Raw genomic sequence first — 24,729 nt, 5'->3', positions numbered from 1 at the left:
GCTCCGTCATCTACAGAGCTGTCTGAAACAAAAGAGATGTGTGTGGGACCGTAAAGCAGCACTTGGTCCCCTACTTCACTTTGAGCTTTACTAGAGTAGTTTTGGCAAATTGTGACATCCGCAGCTTGACAACCTAAAGTGATTGATGACATTCCAATTAAGTTGTCTTTGGTTATGCTCTGTTTTAAAGTAATAAAGAGAGCTGGAACCCCTTTTGGGAAGTAGAAAGACTAAATCTTGCAGGGTAAATAAGAAGTTTCCTCTTCCCTGTGCAAAAGTTTACACAAAAATCACCCAAAAAGTACATTATGGGGGCCAAACAGGTGGCAGGCGGCTCTTACAGCAACATTATAACAGGAAGTGAACGATTTATATGCATATTGCAGGAGAGAAGAAGATGTAATCCATCCTAATCGTGCATTTGCAAAAATCCAGACAAGAGATGCATGTTAACACCAGACGTAAGGCTAGGGATATAAATTCATTTTCACTGAATAGCAACTTAAATTTGGTGGAAGCAGTGAGCTAAGAGAGGATTTCATTTAGAGTCACTTAGACCTTTATTTGAATGTGTAACAATGCCTCACTGTCAAATAAAGAAATGTCAGCAAAACTATGCCAGAATTCCTCTAATGCGCAGACTACATTTTAACTCGACAGAACTTGAACAGAAATGATTACATTTCACTTTATTGTGAACTAAATGCTGTTGAATGCCAATCAGACTCACTTTAAATCCCAAGAGAGACTGCGTTATGAAAGGAAATAATGAGAAACAGCAAGAGGATTTGATTTTAGAGAAAAAAATCAATAGCAATACATGTTTTGAGAGTTGTGTCATTTAATGAGACAACAGGTGTTTTGTTCTTTACATCGTTGCATGCATACTAACACACTAACAGTTTGATCAATTCTGAGATGTTAAGAAGTAAGCGCTTGTTTTTATCAATTTAAACAATGTAATTGTGTATCTCGATAACTCAATTTATGTTTTCATCATGATATGATACCTCTGAGAGATCATAAATGATCAATCTGAGTAATCCCGTAGCCCAATGTGTACTTTAGAATAATGTGATTAATATATTGTTTTTTCTGAACAGATCAAGCGTGCATCGGTATGACAGAAACTTCATCAGTCGGAGCCACGTCATGTTGCATGGTGGCATAAATTAAGCAGATGCTCCTCTCCTCTGCTCTGCCTCCTGTTAATCACAGAATGTGACTTGACAACTATTTGAAGAAGAGCCCATCATTGCACTAGGCCGGGATGACTCATCCAGTATGGCTGCCACTCCATCACAGTGGGCCGGCCTAAAAAAAAAAAGTTCCCTTTTCCCTGCGATCACTTAATCATTGCTCCTCTCTGCCTTCCCGCTCATAACTCATTCTCTTCGACTACTGCTCCCCCACCTCTGAACCGGACTACTGGTTTTGCTTTGCAGAGACAAAGAGTGTGTCATTGCCTGTCATCTCTTTCAATTGCCTGACTGACAGCTCTGACAGCATGAAGGGTAGGAGAGGAGTTACTGTGACGTGCTTGCTCCCTTTTCCCTCGCCACAAGGTTTTAAACTTTCCTCTGTGCTCAGGGCCCAATCCACCCTCAAACACACAGTCAACATGCACCACAGCCCCCTCTTTCCCTCCCCATGAGGCCTAAAATCCCATCATCCCTCTATGTCAGCACCGCTGTTGCAATCCTCTCCATTAGCATAATATTCCCATTCCCTTGCCGCCTCACTCCTACAGTATCAGACAAACTGCTTGGGGAATCATACCGGGATATGCCCTGCTCATGGTCATACCCCGTCTTATGACTTTCTCACGATTCATTCCGCTTTCCCACCCTCATGCACACAGTTTCATTCACTCACTCTCTGTATTTATGCCTTCTCAAAATGAGTCTGTCTGTTAGTGCAGATGACTCTATTAGAGGTGGGAGTGAAAGTTTGCCTGGAAAGAGAGATATATATGAATGAGATGCAGAGTAAAGTGAGAGAGATGAAGTGTAACACCCTCTGTTTACATGGCTGAAAGGCTCAAACCACTTACCCCAATGATCTATAATGCGTTTGTATCACTTTTACCCTAGATGTGATATGCAAACATTATTTGCATATTGGTTACATTTTTATACTTGGACACTTAACATAGCCCACATGCATGCATGAATATCCAGTAGACCATGATGAAAAGTGCAGCTGTCTGCAATGACAACGGAAAGACAGCTAATGATCCTCCATGCCGGGGTGTGTCAGGCGGGGCTGGTGTGAGGGCCAGAGGGCTGACCGGTGCTGTGTCGGGGGCTTGTAGATCGGCTGTAAGAGCTTTCTAATTGCCTAAACTCCAGTAAGTGCCTGCAGCTTTCCATGTATGCAGCTGACATGAATATAACTCATCTTCTGTCATAAAAAGTACATTTTTGATTTAGAACAACTTGTCTTTTAATAGATAACGAAGCCATGCTGAATTCATTATCTCCCGAAACAAATCCACAGTAGACTAGCCATAATTGTTCATCTTCAGTGCAAGGCATAGACGCAGCTGCAGGAAATATTGAGCTTGTGTAAAGATACATGTGCCATCACTGCAAAACTTCTGGCTGCGACTCCTGTTTTTTCAGCAGATACTTAATAATATTTTGCTTTCCTATCGAACTCAGTGCAGCTGGTTGAATGAAAAAAAACATTAATATGCAGCACACGTTGGATTTTGAAAGGTAAGGTAGAGTTATACTGTTGGGAAACACTGCTGGAGTGAGAAATTGCAGGCACTCCAGGCAAATTGCAATGATCTGAAATCTCTGATAGACAGTCAGATGAATATTGCCTTTCTAGATATCAGATTTACATCCAAACAAAAACAGACCAGACTTAGATATTCAATCAAGGCATCCCTAATCAGAATCATATTTAATAAAACTTGCAATGTTGAAAGCAAAGAAGTGGGACACATGCCTCTCCACTCAGTGTCCTTGTGGAACCCTGAAGTCTTTGTGTGTGTCTCTGTTTCTCTCAGACTGATTGCTATGCTGCCGCCACATCACTGGACTGATGTGAGTGATGGAGGACTTACTTAACTCCATCCGGCAATGACAGGAGGAAGGAAACACTGTGTCCTACTACACCTGAATATCAACTACAGAGCAGTGCTGTGCTGGGACGCCCTCTGTTGGTCATTTGGAGTAATGATTCCAAAACAGACTGAGACCATTGACTGTAGATAGCGGTGGTAGAAGTATTCAGATCCTGTACTTCAGTAAAAGTACGAGGACAATATGTCAAAATACTCCATGAAAAGCAAAAGTCTCACATTCAATTTCTGACTAAAGTAAAAATACAGAAGTATTATCAGCAACATGTACTTAAAGTATGTTATTGCCTATATATTGCCTTTTTCCACCTTGAGCAATTATTCCACTGGGTCTATCTTGTGGAATATGTATAAAGTTTACCATGTTTTTTTAAAGCAACATCCTAATCTGAAAAGCTTTAAAATAACTGTTCTGGAGTAGAATACATTATTTCCCTTTTATATTTAGTGGAGTAGAAGTATAAAGTAGTATTCAATGGAAAAACTCAAGTAAAGTACAAGTACCTCAAAATTGTTCTAGAGTACTTTCAACCACTGGTAGATAGGGGCCAGCAAAACAACAGCAGTACATCACAAATAGAAATAGTTTGATGGACATTTCCAGCATATGCATAGAACAAAAACATACCCAGCTTTCAGGATCCAGGAAAGTGAAAAACTCCGAAAATCACACAGAAATGACCAGCAATAAAACAAATACACAGCATGTTTAAAGAACATGATACAAGTAGCATCAATCAATTACCCTGACACTTTCCCAGCAGAATTAAGCTTAAAAAACCACACATTAAAGCAAAAACAGCTGCACAGCTTTTGAGTAACATCCACGTGTGTTATATACTCACCAGTCTGAAGTCTCATACATGGCGAAATCCTCGGCAATTTGTTTGAGGTTTCATTCATTCTTAAAGCATTGAATAATCTTAGTTTCTGTGTCCCAGAATAAGCAGTCCACTCAGGCTCTGTGGTGCCACTGTGTTCAAACATTGAGACCTGAATGAGGCTCTGCTTTACAAACGAGATTAGTTTCAGATGAGCACAAAGTCCTCACACACTTGACTGAAAGTAAACGTTCCTGTGCACATGTTGAAGCCACTGCTACAGGCTCAAACATGAGCATTGAAGGAGTAGCGTTTTTAAGCGTTTAGCATTTTTGCCAGAGTTAGCATTCACCTGTTGCACTGAGTGTGTTCGATTTGTGTCACTGAACAAACCCAGCGGGTGGTGCATCGTATTAAATAAAATACGTTTGAACCTACATGCACGTGTTGTTTTCCCATGTACTGATATACAATCAGCCCAAAACCTATATCCTTATAATATCATCATTCAATGTGTTTGCATTGGATCCTATGATACCGCCCCCCAGACATTTCCTGATGTGGACAATTCGAACACATCCAACACAGTGTCAGCTGAGTGAAGTCACCTATCACCTTTCTTACTACTTATCGACTTTTTCACGTGATTTTTGTTTTTAGTTTGTAACTAACTTGACATCTGGCAAAGTGTCAGTATTGAGGTAAAAATACAAAAGTTCAAGAAAAAGTTTGAAAAAAAATACACAAAATAGCTTCCTACAATAGACCGTAATAGTATTCGTTACTTCCACCCCTGCTAAATATTCCCAGCACTGCTTGTTAAGGGAACCAAATTAAGTATTGTTTAGGTATAATGCAGATGTGTGATAGGCCTTTATACAATGGCCAATAGATGGCAGCAGATTTTAGGTTACATTTGCTCAGCTCCCAGCACACAGTGGGTCCACACTGCAGCTGTGTTTTATCATTAGAGGCAATGAAGGGGCTGAGCAGAAGAATAAAGTGGGGTGTGTTGTTTTCTAACTTGGAAAAAAAAAAAATCTCTATCTAAGTTTCTGATTGGTTGTCACTTTTAAAGTAGTGTTTCCCTTCATAAACTCTACCCTATAAAACCATGATGCGAGAGCTTCATTCTTTTGAAGTGCGCACCACAGCTCCATTGATGGACTAACTGAACTGCGAGGGGAAAAGTAAACTTTGACACTGGATTAACTTCTACGGTCGTGGAATAACGTTTATACAATCAGCTAGTTCATTTTTTTAAACAACTTTTATCTGTTTTGAGGTTCCTAACGTTTTTGTTGTTTTTTTTTTAACTCGGGTCAAGTGGTCTTTACGCACACATTTGCGCAATGGCAAACTCTTGTCTTCAACTGAGTGGATTTCTCATCACCTGCATCGGCTGGCTGGGCATCGTGATTGCGGCAGCCACAAATGACTGGGTGATTATGTGTAAATACGGTTTGAACACATGCAAAAAGATGGATGAGCTGGAAGCCAAAGGACCCTGGGCGGACTGTGTCATCTCCACTGGACTCTACCACTGCATCTCCCTGACGCAGATCCTCGACCTGCCAGGTAGACATAGTTCTGTGTTCTGTTTTTCCTACTTTTCATGAAATACCCACGATCCTAACTCTGAAATATGAAGATGTTTTTATGACAAGTCATTCTGTATGTGTTTTTAAAGCCTACATCCAGACGACTCGTGCCCTGATGATCACCGGTTCGATCCTTGGTCTCCCAGCAGTGGGTATGATCCTCATGTCCATGCCCTGCATCAGCCTCGGAAATGAACCCCAGGCCTCCAAAAACAAACGCACCATCCTGGGAGGAGTGCTTTTTCTCATAGTTGGTAAGAGACTCAACTTTTCTTTATTCACAGTATTGGATTAAGATGGAATGTCATAGTCAGACAAAAATATACAGTAATTAAGAGCAGGTGAAATTGCTTAACGCTGACAGGCACACATCAAGATCCTGTCTTTCCTTCCTGTCTGTGACCTCTTTCAACCCCACCTCAAATGCTTACAAGCTGCTGAGAGCAGAGAATATGACTGACTTCCTCCCAAGGGTGCACACAGATGGACTCACACACATTACACGTTCCTGTTTCATTGAACCCTCCCCCCCAGATCCCCTCACATTCCTCTCCTCCACCTACTCTCATCCACACCCTGCCTTTGTCCTAGAACACATGGAAACTGATTTCCTGATTTGTCCAGTTTACTCTGATTATAAATATTAGTTTGGTCCAGCAGCAGTTTCCAACGCCCACATCCCTCAATTAATTTGGACACGTGTGTCCATCAATTGAATTTTCCACTGCCCACGTTTTTTTTAACTTGCAAACATCATCATTACATCCAAAGGAAATTATAAAACACTGACTTAGTTAATGTTTATTTTTGTCACTGGGAACATTTGAACGCTTGTTGCACAAATCACCCATATTGCCCATCATACTGGAAGCAAAACCATCCCAGTAGCAATAATTTTAGTTCCAACTTGAATTATTTTTTGCAAACTGTGTCCTCTGAAGCAGCCGTTGGGAAGATTTCAGTCCACATTGGATTTGGTTATTGCCCTTTCTGGGTTGCATTCTGGCAGCAATCCAACATATACCAAGTGTGTCCCTGTCAGCTGTAAAGGGATTTCAATATTTGTTCAAGTCTAAGATTCAGCCTCTCCTCTGTACTTCAAGGCAAAGCATATGTAACATCAATGAGTCCTGCTGCTAACTAATATTATTTCACACATTCTTCCTTCCAATCTGACATCCCCATGCATTGTGTTTTAGGAATAAATGATAACAAAACTGTAATATTTCCACAGTTTCTGACAAGTTAAATATCGCACACTCGCCCTGGTCATGGTTATTCAGAATGTGTGCCTTTATACATTTGCACCACCTTAATTCACTTACATTTTATTGTCGTTGCCTTGCAAATATAGGACTGTGTGTTGATGGAAGACGTGTGTATCGTACAACATTCAGCAGCATCATTTTTAATGATCTAATTGAGCTACACTTCATTCAAACGTTTACATTCAGGTTTCAAATGCTTTAATTTGCTTTCTTTTGCATCCACTCTTATATGAAGGGATTTGCCATTCAAAACTAACCATGTTTAATGATACAAAGTGTTTGTGTGTATTATTTTTAAATGTATAACTTATTTTAAATAACCTGTTATGTATGTGGTTGTTTATAATGCTTTCAGAGTTTGTATATTTTCAATGTAACTAAAATGTGTTGTAATGAAATGTAATATAACCATGTGTCTGTCTGTTTCTCCTCAGCACTGTGCGGTATGGTATCCACAGTCTGGTTTCCCATCGGCGCACACCAGCAGCACGGCCTCATGTCATTCGGCTTCTCCCTCTACACCGGATGGGTTGGCTGTATCTTCTCCCTGCTGGGCGGGTGCATTCTCACCTGCTGCTCCTCAGAGTCCTCCTCCTCATCTCACTCCTACCAGGAAAACAATCGTTTCTACTACTCCAAACAAGGAGGTGGCAACCCGCCAGCAGCAGCCTCCACCAATCACGCCAAGAGCGCCCACGTCTGAGAGGGGAGAGATTTCTGAAGAGGACGCCTAGGGGACTGTAGTTTATGTACAGAGAACTCTACACAAGCACACACATACAATCACAGTTAGAAGCAGAGAAGAACATAAACACACTCATTCACGTTCAAGAAAAATACACAAATCTTGAATGAGCACACAATCATAAAAGAGACATTCGCACATACATACAGACTGGTTTTGTTGGAGCTTTTGGGGATTGCTTTTCTATCACAGAGCTCATTTTTCCACCTCCTCATGTTAGGCGTGGTGTGGACTCTCCCTGCTGTTAAATAATTGTACAAGCTCCTGTGTGCAGGGAAGCCTGAGGTCCCAATCACCCAAGACATTAAGGACTGAGATATTGATACATTTCTTCTATTTTTCTATTTAGATCCTCCTACAGATGAAATATAATGTGTGTTTTCCTAGTTTGAAAAATCATATATCATGGGCTGTTGTTTTGATAAGAACAGGGTATGACGTTTGTATTTCAAAATGTGTTTAGTAACATTATTGATTTTTCTTTGACAGTATTGTACAACTCTCTAGTGCATTTGCCTCTTGACTGACCGACTTGATTAAAAAACGCAGCAGTTTTTCCCAGTCTCTGCAGGAGGAAGGGGGACATAAATAACACAGGAGAGCTTTAGCCAGCCGTGTTACAGTCGGTGTTGGAGCCTTAAAATGTGCACTGACTTGGCAAAAATGACATATAAGAGAGTTCAAAACCTTACCTTTTGTTGATTCCTCCCCCATCTTGGTAGTATTTTATAAACCAATCCATACATATTTCAAAGTGACTAACTTGTGAGTGAATGCCCTTTAAACTGTATAAATATATTTCCATTTAACATCTTAGTCAAACTTCTTTACATAGCACAGGTCTGTAGCTGAAGCAATGTTTGTGTACACAAGAAAATATCAGTATTATTTTAGCAGTATTAACTTCTCTTGAAGGAATGTGATGACTTGAATGTTTAATTTCACAAAAGTGCTCTGAACGGTAATGGAAAATGTCCAACTCAGACCCATGCAGTTCGCAGTATTAGATGGTTATTTATTGTTTCACTGATGTGCTTTTCTTTGATTTTCTATAATAAAGACAAAGTGATTAAAAAGTGCCTTTGTCTTGAATGTGTCACGCTGCCTTGATGAGATGTTCTAACCCCGTGATGCAGTTTTCTGTAATCTATCTGGGCGTTAATATTAAATAAACATCAGACAGTAAGCAAACTTTTTTTCTGACGCGTGTTATACAGCAATCACTGCGATATGTGTCCCTGTTTGTGTGAATAAAACATAGAGCAATGAGAAAACATGAATGGTTATGTATGCACGATAATCAGACTCAGTGACCTTGAGTCAGGTCAGAACAGAGGAATCTGGACTCTCAAAGCTACACACTGTCATGATCCTTGTTTCGTGTCTGTCATGTCCCTGTGTTGTGTTTTATTTTGAAATGTTTCCCCTCTTGTATCACGTTAAGCTTCACTTCCTGTCTGCGTTTCCCTCCTGTGCATGATTGTGTCATTGTGTTCACCTGTTGCCCCTGTATTTCTCCACCCCCTTCCAGCTGTCGCTTGTCTTGTGATTACCCTTGTGTATTTAGACCCTGTTTCCCTTTTGTCTGTGGTTCGGTCGTCGACATTTCTTCCCTGATCTTGTCCATGATACCTGCCTGTTCCTGTCGCCCTTCATGTCTGAAGCTAAGTGTTTTTCATGTCCTGTGTTCCCCTTGCTTCGTGTTTTCGTCAACCGCTCGTGAATAAAGCTCGCTTTTTGTTTGGACCCTTATCTGCCTCTCCTTGATTTACTGCACTTGGGTCCTGTTTCTCCAACCGTGACAGTACCAGCCCTCCCCTGCTAACCACAAACACACACGGCAACAAAGAAAGATAATTGTGTCCAGTGTGTGGTACACTTTGGGCTCCTTCATTCATATCAAGGTTGCTGAGTCAAATCATAGATATTACATGATACATTTAAAAAACAATATTTGCTATCTGTTCGTCCTCAGCTTATCTTCAAACACAACCATCTGTCCTTTCTGCAGATCATTCCTGAAAATGTATCAGGATTGTGTGTGTGTACTCTGAAATGTGATGCTGTTCGAGGCACACAGCCATCCTGTCCACAGGAGGCCAGGGGAAGGATAGTGGCTAACCAAGCTGTCCTATATTACTGTAAGAGACTGGCAGTGTTATTATATGCTATGCTAAAAAGGTGCTATCTTTAGTTTCTATCTACCAATATTTTTTATTGTTGACTCAGAGGAAATTTGAACTGAGGATTAGATTTGGGACATTATCATACACAAACACTATTCCTCTGTGATATTCCTTTCCAGCAATTATGTTTTGATTAAGTATTTATTTTTACTTTTCTGTAACCACAGTGCATCCCCCTGACTTGTCTGTTTTGTCTTCAGTATACATTTCTGTTCCATTTCCCAGAATATCATTTATCAACACCCAGAAAACCCCCATGACCGTCTTCCCTCTGGCTGTGTGGGAGGTGAGAAGAGAAAATCATAGCAATCATGTTAGAGAAATACAGCAAGTTTTTACAGTTGAGAGATGGAGAGTCGAGCCTTTTGATATAAACGCATGCGTTATGGCTGAGTTGTGTTCTGGTTTATTGAAGCTACACTGCCGGTGGACAAATAGGGTTTTACTTATGTACGAATTTCACGCAGTTTGACTGTAGTTTTGTGAAGTATCAATAGAAACCACAGCTTTCACTTTCAGTTAACATAATTATACAATAACTGTGCGGCTAAACCTCAAAGGGATGTTATACCATCTATGATATAATTGTGGTAAAGGCTATGGTTTGACCAGTTAACACATTTGACTGAAAAAGAAACAGTGAAGTAGCTTTTGTTATAAGCCAGTTAATGGTGCTCTGCTGAATATGTCAGAGACCTTGAGGTCCCTCAAACAGGTTGAATGCATTTCCTTCTTCGTAAAGCATTTGCACAACTGAATTTCCTTAAAAATGTAAATCCTGTTTTGTTAGGATCCGTGTTTACTTGCCTGTTGTCTTCCTTACTGCCTTTCTTAACATACCACTGCAACCTGTTGGATCAGTGTAATGTAGAATCAATCATTTGGCTTTAGTGTGTTTCATGCATTTGAACCAACACATTTGGGATACACACTTTGTTATAAAGCCAGTGCTAGAAGTGACTACTTGCAAGGATTTCTTTTGCGAAATGTGGACGTTAGCAAGCTAGTAACGTGCTTGGGCTCAGTAGCATTACCTCTTCAAGCTAGTTAGCACAAGAGGCTAGCTAGCTTGGGCAATTGCTAATGGGCTAATGTTAGCTTGTGCTGTTTTTGACTGTCCGTCTCTCTGTTCCTTTCAAGTCTAGCCCTGGTCCAGATGGTCTGCAGTCAGTCATATGAGTGATTTATTATGTCACTGTACATAATGTATTGTCATTTTAAATATAAGCGCAGGAAACGTTCAAAAAATGAGCAAGCCTTGTATTTGCAATAAATAGCTTTCATTGTTGCATGGAAGCAATATCAACAACTCAGCAGAAAACAGTGCAACCAGGAGCAAAATAACCACACATATGGAAGAAACCATTAAAAAAATGAACATAGAAAACAACCACATTATACAGCTTTGTGCCAAAATATACAGAAGAGTAAAGGAATATCTATTTCTTTGCAAGAGAAGCCAACCTCAACAAGTCTGACACACTGACTCAACACAGCGAACACAGAGCACAAAGAAGAACATGGCACTCTTTCTCCGAGACAAAATAAACAAATAGTAGCTGACTGTAAAAGCAATAGTGGCAAAATTGGATTATTCTTGTATTTTCCCCTTTATGGGCTTGTATTAAAATAGTTTCTGAAGGTTTTTTGTAGTATTTCCAAACCTATGTTCCTATTGACGTCAAGAGAAACCATTTTTCTAAACCCTTCAAAAGAACTGGAAGGGATTAAGATTTATAAATGAGCCTTATCACTACAGACTACACTCGTTAAAAATATATTTTAGCAGTTTCTCCCAGGCCTCCTAATGACCAAACGTAAACGCAGAAGGTGAATGCTGATGATAGCCTACCCAGCTTTTTTTTGTGTGGAGGACCTGTGGATGGGGAAACAGCTGTAGAAAAATATTGTTTTTCTTTTATGTACTTTTTTACTTTTGGACAAACTGATCTGCTGTAGTCAATTAAAATCTAGACTAATACTTTCAATGAAATACTTAGCAACTACGGTTTTAAAAATGATCATTGCACTGTTGACAGTGACAAGAAGAAATCTCCTTGTGACAAACTGAAGTATAGCTTATTAGTAGACCACCAAGAAAAACGTTGTATCGTAAGTGTTTACTCTGAAGAAGCTAAAGTGTCCTGTACGTGACCAGTAAACAAATATTGTGGACTTTGGTTTGCAGAGGTTGTGGTTAAAGAAAGGGATATACAGAGTAGGCATACTGTAAGGTTTAGGCAGGATGAGAGGTGTCATTGTCACACCTGTTTGTTTGCTACATTTTCTACTACCTTTTCAGGAGGAGCCCTGGTTCCCATTTCTATGTGAGAAGATTACTGTGAGAGCTTAAATAAATCGGAGAGAATAGAGCAAATAATCTTCTTAGCCGGTAGAATTCAAACATGATATTGAGGTGTAACATAAAGAAAAGGTTCGGGTTTGAATCTGAATTTAAGAGTCTGCATTGTATACAACAGCGTTCAGTTCACTCACTGGTAAGAGTTTTGAACAATGAAGTTTTTGAAGCGGATTCGCTTGTATTACACCTGTTAAATCCTCTCAGAGCAGAGAGGCCAGCATTCCCAGGTGTAAGAAGTAGGCCTGCGTTTGGTTTTGGTTTAGTGTTGTATTATGTCTCGCAGCGCTCCGTCACCACATGCAGGTACAACATTTACGGTCAGGGCCTCGTGCATGAAAGCATGCTACACATTCACCACAGGGTCACATTGAGGCGCAGGCATAGATCACACACGTACACACACTGCACATGCACTCACACACTTGCACTCACTCACAGAGAAGGTAATAGGCTATGGTAGGTCGACTGTACAGTACAGTGTCAAAGTGGCAACGCCTGTATTTGCTGCCTTGTTTTGGCTGAGCTATGAATGAAAACATCTGGATTGTTTTAGCTTAGCTGAGGTGATCCGGGTGGAGGGGATAGTATAATATAATCTAATATATACTTGAAATTGTGTGAGATAAAGTGTTCCAATGTTTTTGTAAGTGCTGTTTTTCCAACCCTATAACCACAGACAACTTTAATATTGGACAATTCTGCAAAACCTCAGAATATGTTCAATGGCAACATCTTTTCTTATTGATATCTACAATCCAAATCCATAACAACAAATAACTATGTGATGTTATGGTTTAGGTATTTGGGACAACACTCAAATCCTCTGCTGTACTGAGCTTGATGTTTCTTTGTGCCAAAACATAAACTTCATTCACATAACAATCCCTTCCTCCAGGTGATGTGCCTAACTGTCTACAGTAAAGGTCAAATAGGCTGTTAGGAATATGTTTACAATAAAAGAAGGCATTACAATTTTACAACTAACAAGTTTCAGAAAAACTAGTCATGAGTCCAAGTCCCCAAAAATGCAATCTTATTCTCTCTGACAAAGACACCAAAGGAAAGTATGTACTTTTTTATTTTGTTTTTTCATAAATGTTTATTTCGCTACATGAAGGTCCCTACAGCACATGAAATACTGATCTGTTTGTTGGCCTACATGTAGTGGAATTTAGTTGAGTTTGTAAATTATACACCATTTTAGAATGTAAACACAGTCCAAGTCACTATACCACCCAAATTTCTAGAAAGCAAACACTCGACATGAGTTTAATATTGGCCACGGCTATGATTGGTGTTTGATGGGCACTCTGGTTCCATCCTGAAAAATGAAGGGGTGAATCAGTTCACCATACAACCTTATCATCCTAATGTTCGTCTACATAATGGAAACGCTCACTACTTCCTGCATGAGAAAACTGCAGAATCATCCAATAAAAGTGTCATTCCTGGGAACAATGGGCTGTTTTTTGGGTACGGGTATTACAATAATTTCAAAGGACGACACCAAAGGGCTTTCACTACATGATAGGAACAGGTTTTTTGGAGTGAGGATAGATGTGAAAGGAGCAGAGGTAGGGTGGGGGTTTAGCGTGGCATCCTTAGATTTAGTGCATTAGACAAATAAGGCTTCCCTGGAAGGGATATATGCAGCAACAGGGGGCAAGAGGAAAAGGTACAAGAAGGACAATTTGGGCATACAGCAGCAGTTTTTGTCCCGGCCCTCAACATAATAACGTAACTGTATGCTATTTGGTGTGTGCCAAAATCCCTCACGGTGCCATGAGTGCATACATTCTTAGTATGGAATCAAACCCCCAACCCTGGCAGCTAAAGCTTAAATGTCCTACACACTGAGCTCTAAAGGACAATGTTTATATTTGATTGATTTTCACAAAATGTCTTCGGGGTGCAGCAAAAGTGTAGGTAACATGAAAAGAGAGGGACAACACTATGAAGAGGGAGGTTCACTTAGACAAGTTCAGACCGGGGGCTAGGACAGGAGTAAATCCTCCGGTGACAAATCAGAAGGGAGAAAGCAGACACCCTGAGGTGAAACAAGAGCTAATATATCATCAGAGCATGAACAGATTGCCGTTCACATCCTGACTGAAAAGCAATCTCGGCTCCATCACTTGTGACTAAGAGTGGAAACTCCCTGCTGACATGGCCGGATGAATATCAAGAGCATGGTGAGGTGGCAAACAGATGAAGAGGAAGAGTTGGGCTGGAAGAGCAAAGGTGTGGTGGAAGTAGAGAATACACAAATGTATGATATTTAATAGCAAAAGACGGGATCAGAAAGGAGAGAGAAGGAAGAGGAGGGATTATATTTCAGTTCAGTCAATGTCCAATTTACTCCAAGTATTTACAATACAGTCACTCTGATTTAGGGACTGTATTGGGGAAGGGGTTGAAACCCAAAGTCCAATTAATACTTAATTGGACCTTCCTTTTGACTAAGATTAAATCTGAAGTAACTATCCCCAATATTAAATAAAAATGTAATTAATTCATCGTTATTAATTTCCTAATAACTTAATATGCTCAGGAAAATTAAATAACAGTAACTTGGCAGAAGAAAAAAAAGTGACCCTCAGATGCTCCCACAAAAAATGTCAAACGTCCCTCTTTTCATCGAAAGAAAAAAACAAATATCCTCCAATTTCTCAGACGCCCCTCTCTCAATAATAAGCATTTTTCTACAGTCTCTATATTTGCTGTCGTCTCTAGGAGGAAAGCTGCAAGCTCTATATAAAACCCATTTCCTGAATTGAATGAACTGAAAATTAAATCCTTCCCAGCCCTAGGAAAAAGCAAGAACTGCATCAGCGGAGACGCAAAAACACAGCAAGTATGACATTCATCACAATAAACCATGAAGGTTGTCAATTAAGATTCAACCTGTGTTCCTTCTTTCTACTCTCTGGTTTAAATACACCAATGAACTGCGTGTTATATTGCACCATGAGCTGATTTCTGGCGGGCGGTTTGATTTTGAGCTTCATGCTGGGGTAAAGAGTGGGAAGAACTAAACAAATACCTACACATACACGGTAAAACAACCTCACTTTATATCTACACACACACACACACACACACACACACACACACACACACACACACACACACACACACACACGAGCATCAATGTAAAAGGTGGAGTTAGATTGCACATACACCCTCACACATACACAGGCAAAATTAAAGTAGAAAACAGACATAATAAGAAACTCACATACACGTACAGAAGATGAAGGCACTATTGCAAGCAAAGTCCAAGTACTATTTGTGACAGAAAACACCAACACCCTCGTCCCAGTCCAGTTCTTATCCCTTGGGCTAGATATAAACGGGCAGGGGAAATGATTGAAGACAGACATAAGACGTTTTGTTGAGTTTTTGAGAGCATGTGAAGCTGTTTTCCTGTGAAACAAGCAGAGAAAGTCAGACCTGTTCATAGGAAATAGTTTGGCATTCTGTCATTTAGCTTTCCTGTCTGTCTACATTGAAACAGGAAGAGAGGTGCTGATTCATCTGTCCCTCCCTCACCACCTTGTCCCCTCCTATATTCCGTACATGTCTAGATGTTCAGTAAATGGATGGCCCAATAAACTTGCCACAGTGCAGTGAACCACAATATATTGTATCTCCTGCTACGTCGACACTTTCCTATCTGTCTTTAGTTTGTGTGGTCTGTGGACTCCGGTGAATAACAAGTGAATGTGACAAGACATTTGACCTTGAAGTCCTCATTTGCTGTGTGAGCGGTGGAGCGTGGTTGAGTAAACTGAATAATAAGTCGTTCCACTGTCAAGAAACTATCTAGCCCAAGGGTTAGCCACACAAACAAATACCCACACCCACATGCAGGCATGCACACACGCACGCACGCACACACACACACACACAATCATTCATGCGCTCACACTACTGTTCCCCCTCCCTTTCCCCAGGCAGCAGACAAGGCAGTACATTCAGGGTAACACAGAGTCAGTCCCTTCAGAAATCCATCGGATCCTCCTCGGCGAGGTTGTGTTTGGCAACGGTCCTGCCTCCACCTTTCGCTGGCGACCCGTCAATTTCGGGCTTAGCCACAGGGGGCGGGGTGAGTCCCGATCCCCCCTCAGGCGCACCCCAGGCGTCAGTGGTAGGTGGGTAGAAATCATCGTCGAAGCCGCAGAAGCCTTCGTCAACACCTTGGTCGTAGCGCTGGTAGGTGGAGGCGTGCACCTCGTTCTCTCGGGCCGTTTTCTCCAGCGTGCTGTTCCACATGCCGTAGCCAAAGTAGATTAAAACACCTGAAGGGGCACAAATGTCAAAATATATTCATGAATACATACACAATTTAGAGCTTCAAGCAATATTTAAGGAGGTCATAAACAAATTTAAAAGCGCCGAGAACGAGTGAATGCTCTATCAAGTGGAAAAAACAATTCATCCCCCTCGAAGTGAGTCAGAAGAATACAGCAATCCTACTCAGAAATAAATGCAGTTTTACTGTTTGTTTAAAAACATCTCTGCTGGAGACCAGTCTGCATTTATTCTGACATGACATAAGCAGAAAATACAAAGAAGTAGCAAAATAGTAAGTTGAACTGCATGCTGGGAGCATTTACACACAAACCAAAATGCACACACCATGCACCACACACAAAGACACACAGAGATAAATACAGATGCACAGACCGATACAATTGAGGCAGGAAATAAAAGTGAAATGAGACTTCATTGTTCTTCCATTGAAAAACAAACATAACGAGTAAGTGAGACACACAGCAGATTTTACTGGCTCACAGAGCCGATGAGAAATCTCCACAGTAATGAAATGTATCACTCCATGGTTTATGATCATAACACAGGGAGTTTCCATCTATCCAGGATGACATTTACACGCAGATCCTGTCTTTAAATCTGGCAATAAAAGACGTGAGACAATCTCAACGTGAGACAAACTGTTGTTTAGTGAGGTGGCGGCTTACCCACGATGCACCAGATAGAGAATCGTATCCAGGTGATGGCGGACAGTTTGAGCATGAGGTAGATGTTGACCAGCATGGCTGAAGCAGGTACAAAGGGCACACAGGGCGCCATGTAGGGCAGCCGCTTTGGGTTTTCCGGCTGCTGGAGGATGATGATGACGAGCAGGGCAAGGAAGATGATGAAGAAGATTAATAGCATCAGAGCCCACCAGCGACCCTCCCCGATACTGTTCGCTCCTGGAAGGAAAGGAAACAAAAACAACCAGTTAAAATTGATTCAAACATTATACAGTGAACTCCTGTCTGAATTAGTTACTGTGTTCTCACCAAAGATGATTAAGGAGCAAAAGGCGAAGATGGAGATGAAGAGGAGCAGCACACACACGGTGACAGTTTTCCCTGTGGCTGGAGTTGGCCTGTCCATCTTTCCCGGGAGGCCCAATCGGATCCTCAGGGTGTAGTAGCGTGGTCCAATAAGCTTCTTCAACCGCCGGGACAACCCGCCCTCTGTCTCTTCTGCTTCGATGCCAGTGGTCATGTCCACCGTGCCGTAGTTTGGGTGGCTGGCAGTGTAGGCGCTTTTATCGGGTTTGCCGATCAGCATCTCGTTATCCCCCAGCGACGGTAAGTTTTTGGCTCCGCAGGTGTTCGTGTCCGCGCCTCCGAACTCATCTGCTGCGCTGGTTGGCGAACAGGCGTCTTTCTCGCACTCAGCCAGGACGCCCTCCTTTCTCTTGTTGTTCTGCTCCTCAGACAGGAAGTTCACAAAGCCATGGATGTCGCTCTCAGGTTGGTAACGCAGCAGGAGGACACACAGGCTTACCTGCAGACAGGAGGGGACATTTAAGAAAAAATGTTAAGCCAAAAGATCCCATTGCATGCTATTTTTATACAACTGGATATACATTTGTATAGTTTATCTTTAACTGTACTGCACTCACTGAGCATAAAGAGCATTACTAGGGGCTCTCGTGGCTCATTGATATGTCAGCTGAAAGGGTATCAGCTAAGGCTCTCTTCCTACTTGTCCTAAGTTTTCACATAAATGATCAGTGTGGGACGGATTTGTTTTCGCAGCAGAATCCCTCGGGCATTACACAATCCTTCAGCAAAAACTGCCAAAGAATGCCTTTTTTATTATCTCAAAAACCTCAGGAACAAATATAAAAAATGTGATGTGTCCAGAATTATAAAACTCACCAGGGTGTAGGCCAGCAGGGTTCCTATGGACATCATCTCTATGAGGTCTCTGAGGCTGACCAGGAGAGACAGCAGGGCAGCCAGAAAGCCCGACACCACACACGCTACAGCAGGGGTCTCTGTGTAGGGAGACACATTGGCCAGGAACCTAAACACAGAAACATTAGATTAGAGACTCAGTTGCATTTGTCGTTTGGATTGAAAAAACACTTAAGTATGAATACTGACTTAAACAGCAGGCCGTCCCCTGCCATGGCATAGATGACCCTGGGCATGGGGAACAGGGACCCCAGGAGGGATACAGTGAGTCCCGCTATGGAGCCCACCGCCACAATATACTTTGCGAACATACAGCCATGCACGGCAAACATCTCCATGAGCGGGGCATCGGCGTCAATCTCATTGTACGGCACCATCAGAGTCAGGATCACAGAAACCTGGAAGGAAAAGGATTGAGAAGAAACAGAGAGGGTGTTAATTGAGTATTCAGTTTCAGAAAAAGCTTGAAATATTGTTTTCACTAATACAATTTACTCTATGGATTATATGACATGATCAAATCTCCAGTACAGTTACTTATGGGAACTAAATCTGGGATTGTTTCCTCATCACATTCATTTGATTAATGCTTTAATCACATAAACATGGAGTCTTTAATGACATATTTGAACATCCTAGCTTTAAACAGCTACCGTGTTCAGCTCACTGCATTTCGCATCACATGCAAAATGCTCATTAGTCATTCTTCTTTCTCACTGTGTGTGTGTGTGTATCAGTGTGTGTGAGCAGTTCTTATCCCTGGTTCTGACGTGTGAAATCATGCAGGGCCATCTGTCACAGCTACTGTGCTGCAAAAGCGAGGGATCTGCTTGAACAGCTTGCAGAAAGAGAGTGGCACATAGAAAAAGACTAACCCTGACAGAGAGGAAGATGTAGGGATCATCTTCCTCATGGTGATCATGGTGCTCTTTAACCCTCCGACCAATCAGAGCACAGGCTGGGGGACTGTGTGAGTGACCCGGTCATGGGGGACTACTAATCTATGAGGAATCCTGCAGCAAATCCTGGTTTACATGTTTGTATGCAACTGCTTTCTCCTGTGTGCACTTTTAGCCCGCTGTTGGCTATTTTTTTTTAACTTGCATATCAATTAGGTTAGAGCTACCCTACATGAAGAAGTGGTTGTAAGGAAATGTAACCTGGAGAAGCATGTAAACACACAAGAGGAACCATACTTATTTTGACAATATTAATGAAGCCACAGTGTGTCGTACAGCCAAGCCACCAAAGAAAACGTGATATGTAATATGCTTAGTGATTAAAGTCACTCTGGACCTATGACTGCAGGAGCCAGAGGATCCTGACTAAAGCAAAAATATCTAAGATCAAATATCTAAGATGCCTACAGAGTGAGACAGATCAAAGAACGATGGCGATTAGGAGAGGCTGAGAAAATAAAACATGGTGCACAAGAGTAGAGTTATTTTGGAGGAATGGGTGTGACTGGGAGACAGCGAGAAAGAGAAAGCGGAGGTATTCAAAAGGAAGTTTTAAAGTTGAAGTAATCCTTGGCCCCAGAGGGTTTAGAAAGATTCCCCCTCCTGATTGGCCGCTGTTACATGGTACCCATAGCAACAACTTTCCAGCACAAATATGTCAAAGTCAGAAAAATCTGGAAGGATGTGGGAGCTGAATACGCAAAGATGAGAGATGATACACACACCCACACAGTGTGAGAGCAGGGGCCAACATCTGGAAATGTGATCTTAAGAGCTTTCGTTTTGAAACACTCTCACAATAACAACTTAGGGTGCATGTTCAGTCTCAAATCACTCAACTCAGGTAAGGTATGAAGATGAAGAATGCTAAATAAACATGAAGTTCTTCACTGATACAATTTTAATCTTTCAATTTAAATAAACGGTCATGCCACAAAATACGTTGAACTAAATGACAAAACAAGAACTGGAATTCTGTTTCTTTCTCCATTTGAGGATTAAATTGCATTGCTTCTGTTTCAAAATGTTATATAAAAAAATGCAAGGGTGTGAATTACACACTGTGATTGTCTGTCAAATCAAAGAGGTATTTACCATGTTAACACCTCACCTCATAACAACTGATTTATTTGCTGAAGTGATACTTAGAATGATAAGGTAAGGGTTTGGCATCCAGAGCCCATTTCTTACTTCTAAAATGATAATAACAAGTAGCAAATGGAGACTTATACTTTGTGTTTGTGTACACAGTATGTCTGGTTTCCTCAAGGTAACTTACAGAGACGTAGGCAGTGAGGCAGGTGATAAGTGAGGCAGTGATGGCGTAGGGGATGGAGGTGTTGGGACTCTTGGCCTCTTCTCCTGTTGTAGCAATAATGTCAAATCCAATGAAGGCATAGAAGCAGGTGGCTGCACCCTGCATCACCTGGAACAGGACAGAAGGGAGAGGAACGATAGCTTACACAGAGAACATCAGCAGACCTTCCCTCCTTGTAACTCAGTGGTTGTGTTTGTGTGTGCATACCCCAGACCAGCCAAAGGGCAGGAATCTCCCATCGTCCCAGTTCTCTCCGTTGACAAAGAACAGCCCGGCGATCATCATGAACACCCACACTATGAGGTTGATGACGTTCAGCACGTTGTTGAAGCCCACTGAGTTCTTCACTCCCAGAGCCACGATCACCGTCACCAGCAGCGCTATCAGCAGCGCCAGCAGGTCCGGGTACGACTGCTCCCCTTTACCTGAAGTCACAGGGCTGGGGATTAGCACACACTCATGCACACAGATGCTGTATTTGTACAAATTGTAGCTGGAAAGAAGTGGGTAATGCATATTTGCTTCAGAGTCATTTGATCAGTTGTTGTTATGACCAATATTCCCAAACCCCAAAAGATGTTCCAATGAAATGACACAAGAATAAGACCAATGGAGCAACTGTTTATCAGTTTTGACTGATTATCAGAGCTACTAATAACTAAGTAGTTGCTTTACAGAGTAACATGGTACAATTCACGTTAATTGCTTAATTTGAACCACATTTCACAATCTCCCTCAGAAAATATAGCTGCTCAGTTCTTTATTTTTTGCTTAAACACTAAATGGACTTTCAAAAAATGTGTTTAATTTGTTTTATTTAACATCAGCAAATCTGTTTTTGCCTGGTAAAATCACACTAAAGTATTTCACTGAATGCACTGTAAACAATATCAATTATTGCTATTCACATTCAAGTGTTCAAGTCTTTATAAATACACACACACAGATGGCCACGAGACATATTTTGAGTTATGTTTCCCTTGTGGTGTGGAGAAACAGCCGTTTATCTCCAGCAGGAAAAGGAAAACGTGAACTTTCCATTATGGATGGGAACAGCTGGCCATGCTGCCTACCATGTGACCACCACCACCTCTGCTGTGTCAGTGTCAGACAGGAAGAGACTGTCAGGGCGGGGTCACGCAGATAGACACCCCTAGTACACACATCAGCTCTAGTATTACACCACAGTACCGTTTACAACCTGGAAATCTTTGTTCCACGAATCATTTAGAAATCAAAGATGCTCCGTCCTCTGTTTCCTTCCATAATGACACAATTTCCGAGATAAGAAGCTAAATATTGTTTGGATGCTCCGTGGAAAAACTCTGATGCGGTTTGGATGATTTCCCAGATATTGTTGCAATCATTTTTTCCGAAACAGGACATCAAGCCGCTGTCGAGCTAATAACTCTGTCCGATAGAGATAACAGTGTGCTTCAGTTACATGTTATGAAGGCAATTTATGACAGAAAACAAACATTACGGCAAGAATACGGAATAACAGCAAAGATAGAGTTCATTTAATCTGCTCCTTTAGTTCAAAAGGTTTGTCACGCAACCCAGGAGAACTCAGGTTCAAGCCACTGCAGAGGTGATTATTTAAAGCAGAAAAACTAAGATGAAGCTTTGATGAAGGACGGGGAGTAAAAGGGATCCTTCTCGCTACGATTTCAATTGGGTTAAAGCAATCAACGCTTGACAGTAGACAGTTTGCTGATAAACAATAAGCCGCAGATAAAAAGTGGAAGATCATGAAGTGAAAGGATCCAATTACTTTTCTAGTGCAATCAAAATCAAAATGTCTTATCTTAGCTGCCATTGAACATTTATTCCATGCAAGAAACCTTGCATCTTTTAAAAGTTGTGTAGTATTACTGTCACAAATACATTACCTATATCTCATATTAATCCAAATTCCTAAACTAAAATCAGAGGAAATCATATTTGAAAACATAATTGCAAACACACATCCTCCCCCACTCACCTAAACCATTGAGCGTCCCGATGTGTGTGATCATAAAGTTGCTTATGGTGTGATTGGCCAGTGAGTCCGCCATGCTGCTGAGAGCCGACGCCCCCGCGGCCGTGCCGATCAGATACTCTAAAATCAAGTTCCAGCCGATGAAAAACGCCACGCACTCGCCCACCGTCACGTAGCTGTAGGTGTAGGCCGAACCTGTGGTCTTAGGCACCCGCACGCCGAACTCTGCGTAACACACTCCTGTGAGATGGAGGAGGAGACGGACACACATACCGTATCAGTAATAGGACTGCATTATTATCCAACTGAAAGATGTTGTAGTATAGATAGGATAGCATTAGGTAGTACTAAATAACCCCCTGAGTGCCTTTTACTTTATAGCTTTGCCCTAATAATGTCTTTGCCCTTGATCGTGTTGCAGAGTTATTAAAAGGCTCTTCATATAAATCATATCAGTTTAATTGGGATAAGAATGGCAGTAACATAAATGCTTTGGCCTTTAATATGTTATAGTCACCCTTGAGTGTGTGTGTGTGTGTGTGTGTGTGTGTGTGTGTGTGTGTGTGTGTGTGTGTGTGTGTGTGTGTGTGTGTGTGTGTGTGTGTGTGTGTGTGTGTGTGTGTGTGTGTGTGTGTGTGTGTGTGTGTGCGTGTGTGCGTGTGTAAAAAGTAACAAGCATTTTCTCACCCGACAGTATGGAGGCCACAGCGGCGATGATGAAGGACACAATGACCCCCGGACCGGCCATCTCCTTGGCAACCAGTCCTGAGACCACATACATCCCCGTCCCGACGCAGCTGCCCACGCCCAGCGACACCAGGTCCACTGTGGATAAGACCCGGGCCAGTTTGGTCCCATGTGCGCCGGTGCCCGTCGTGGCTGAATCCAACATGGACTCCACCGGTTTGGTTCTCAGGACGCGCGACGTGAAGGTGTTCCATGACGAGCGCCATTGTACCCTCCGAGGGTCTAGCTTGACTAACAGACTGCTCATGGTGAGAGCTAAAGGTCGAGGGTCAGAGTCAAAGGGAAGAAGTGCAGGAAGTTCTTAGATACTCTTCTTATTCTCAGTGATTTCTTCTACGCACTGAAAAGAGTATTCCTTTTCCGAATTATAGTTGAATCAAAAGAAGGAACTTTTGTGTTGCTGCTCTTGCCTCCGTACCTTCCAACCTGTTGTTTCTTCTGCCGGTTTAGTGAAATGCCATCTTGGTTGTTCCCCACATGGTGAGAAAGCTATCTGAAAAACAAAGGTAAAATGATTGATTTTCTTTCCAGCATTTGGCAGCACAATGCCTCATATTATTGTTCTGACACGCAATGCTTTACTTTCATGCTCGCCAAGAAACTGGAGCCCAACAGAGGAGATGCATTACACATTTTCCCACAAATGAAGCGTACCTGAATGAGGAAGCAGCTAATTAGCAGTCCTCTCCCTGCAGCCCTGTTGCTATAGTAGCCAAGCTCATTAGAGATGACAATGGATGGTAACCCTTTTTTTGTTTGGAAGTGTGAGAGGGAGCTTTACGTGTACTCATATGTCTACTAAACCTCCCTCCAGCATACAAATTAAAGAAAGGACTTTCAGGATTTAATGTAATTCTACTGCTTGGTGGCATTTATAGACTGAATGATTGTCACGGTTTACATCAGGCTCACTTTATGAATGCAGATTCAGTCATAGTGTACATAATAAAAGCATATTTGAGATACTTACAAACTAACAGAATTGTTGTGTTTTGTACTCCTTTTGACCTTAAAGGTTCCAAAACATTTTATCCCGGTTATTTGTCCAAAATAAGAACAATTAAATCGAGTCAAAAAAGGCAGATCTCCTCTCCCAAAAAACCTGATTACCTCTTGGTTATTTATCTCCTAGGAAATAAAATGAAAAATGACCGATACCTTCACAAAAGTTCCCTAGGATCAAAATGATATGTTATATTATTAAAATAGCAAATAAATTAGAGTATATTTGGCATAATAAAAATATAATACAACAAACTAAATTGGTATGCTACTCACAGGGTCCGTTCTTCTATATAAGGAGCGATGTTTTTAATGGTTTTTGTAGATATTGTTGATGAAACTACCCAACTCTTATTTTAGATTTTTGAAAGCATGACTTTTCCTTTTGTAAATGTCTGAGAAATAAAAAGACTGTGTATAATTA

General features: G+C 41.4%; 2 protein-coding genes across 3 annotated transcripts in view; one reads left to right on the top strand and one right to left on the bottom strand.

Annotated features, from left to right (window-relative positions):
• The first annotated feature begins 5,067 nt into the window (after positions 1 to 5,067).
• On the top strand, positions 5,068 to 8,607 carry cldn11a (claudin 11a). The gene is made up of 3 exons (XM_063909667.1): positions 5,068 to 5,493; positions 5,606 to 5,770; positions 7,219 to 8,607. Exons 1-3 carry the CDS (start codon positions 5,268 to 5,270, stop codon positions 7,485 to 7,487), a joined length of 660 nt encoding a protein of 219 aa, XP_063765737.1. The 5' UTR covers positions 5,068 to 5,267; the 3' UTR covers positions 7,488 to 8,607.
• A 2,810-nt stretch (positions 8,608 to 11,417) lies between these two features.
• The window catches only part of slc7a14a (solute carrier family 7 member 14a), a 50,801-nt gene continuing 37,489 nt past the window's right edge, over positions 11,418 to 24,729 (bottom strand). For both annotated transcript variants that reach the window (XM_063908184.1, XM_063908183.1), the window contains exons 2-10: positions 23,244 to 23,796; positions 22,560 to 22,796; positions 20,783 to 21,000; positions 20,537 to 20,683; positions 18,488 to 18,696; positions 18,260 to 18,407; positions 17,387 to 17,882; positions 17,060 to 17,296; positions 11,418 to 16,378 (exon numbers count right to left, since the gene is read on the bottom strand). In XM_063908184.1, coding sequence (XP_063764254.1) covers positions 16,080 to 16,378; positions 17,060 to 17,296; positions 17,387 to 17,882; positions 18,260 to 18,407; positions 18,488 to 18,696; positions 20,537 to 20,683; positions 20,783 to 21,000; positions 22,560 to 22,796; positions 23,244 to 23,550 — 2,298 coding nt within the window. In that variant the 5' untranslated portion in view covers positions 23,551 to 23,796 and the 3' untranslated portion in view covers positions 11,418 to 16,079. The remainder of the gene's footprint in view (positions 16,379 to 17,059; positions 17,297 to 17,386; positions 17,883 to 18,259; positions 18,408 to 18,487; positions 18,697 to 20,536; positions 20,684 to 20,782; positions 21,001 to 22,559; positions 22,797 to 23,243; positions 23,797 to 24,729) is intronic.

This window comes from Eleginops maclovinus, chromosome 19, assembly GCF_036324505.1.
Source record: "Eleginops maclovinus isolate JMC-PN-2008 ecotype Puerto Natales chromosome 19, JC_Emac_rtc_rv5, whole genome shotgun sequence".
NCBI classification, from domain to species: domain Eukaryota; kingdom Metazoa; phylum Chordata; class Actinopteri; order Perciformes; family Eleginopidae; genus Eleginops; species Eleginops maclovinus.
This window is presented reverse-complemented; position numbering and strand designations above follow the sequence as displayed.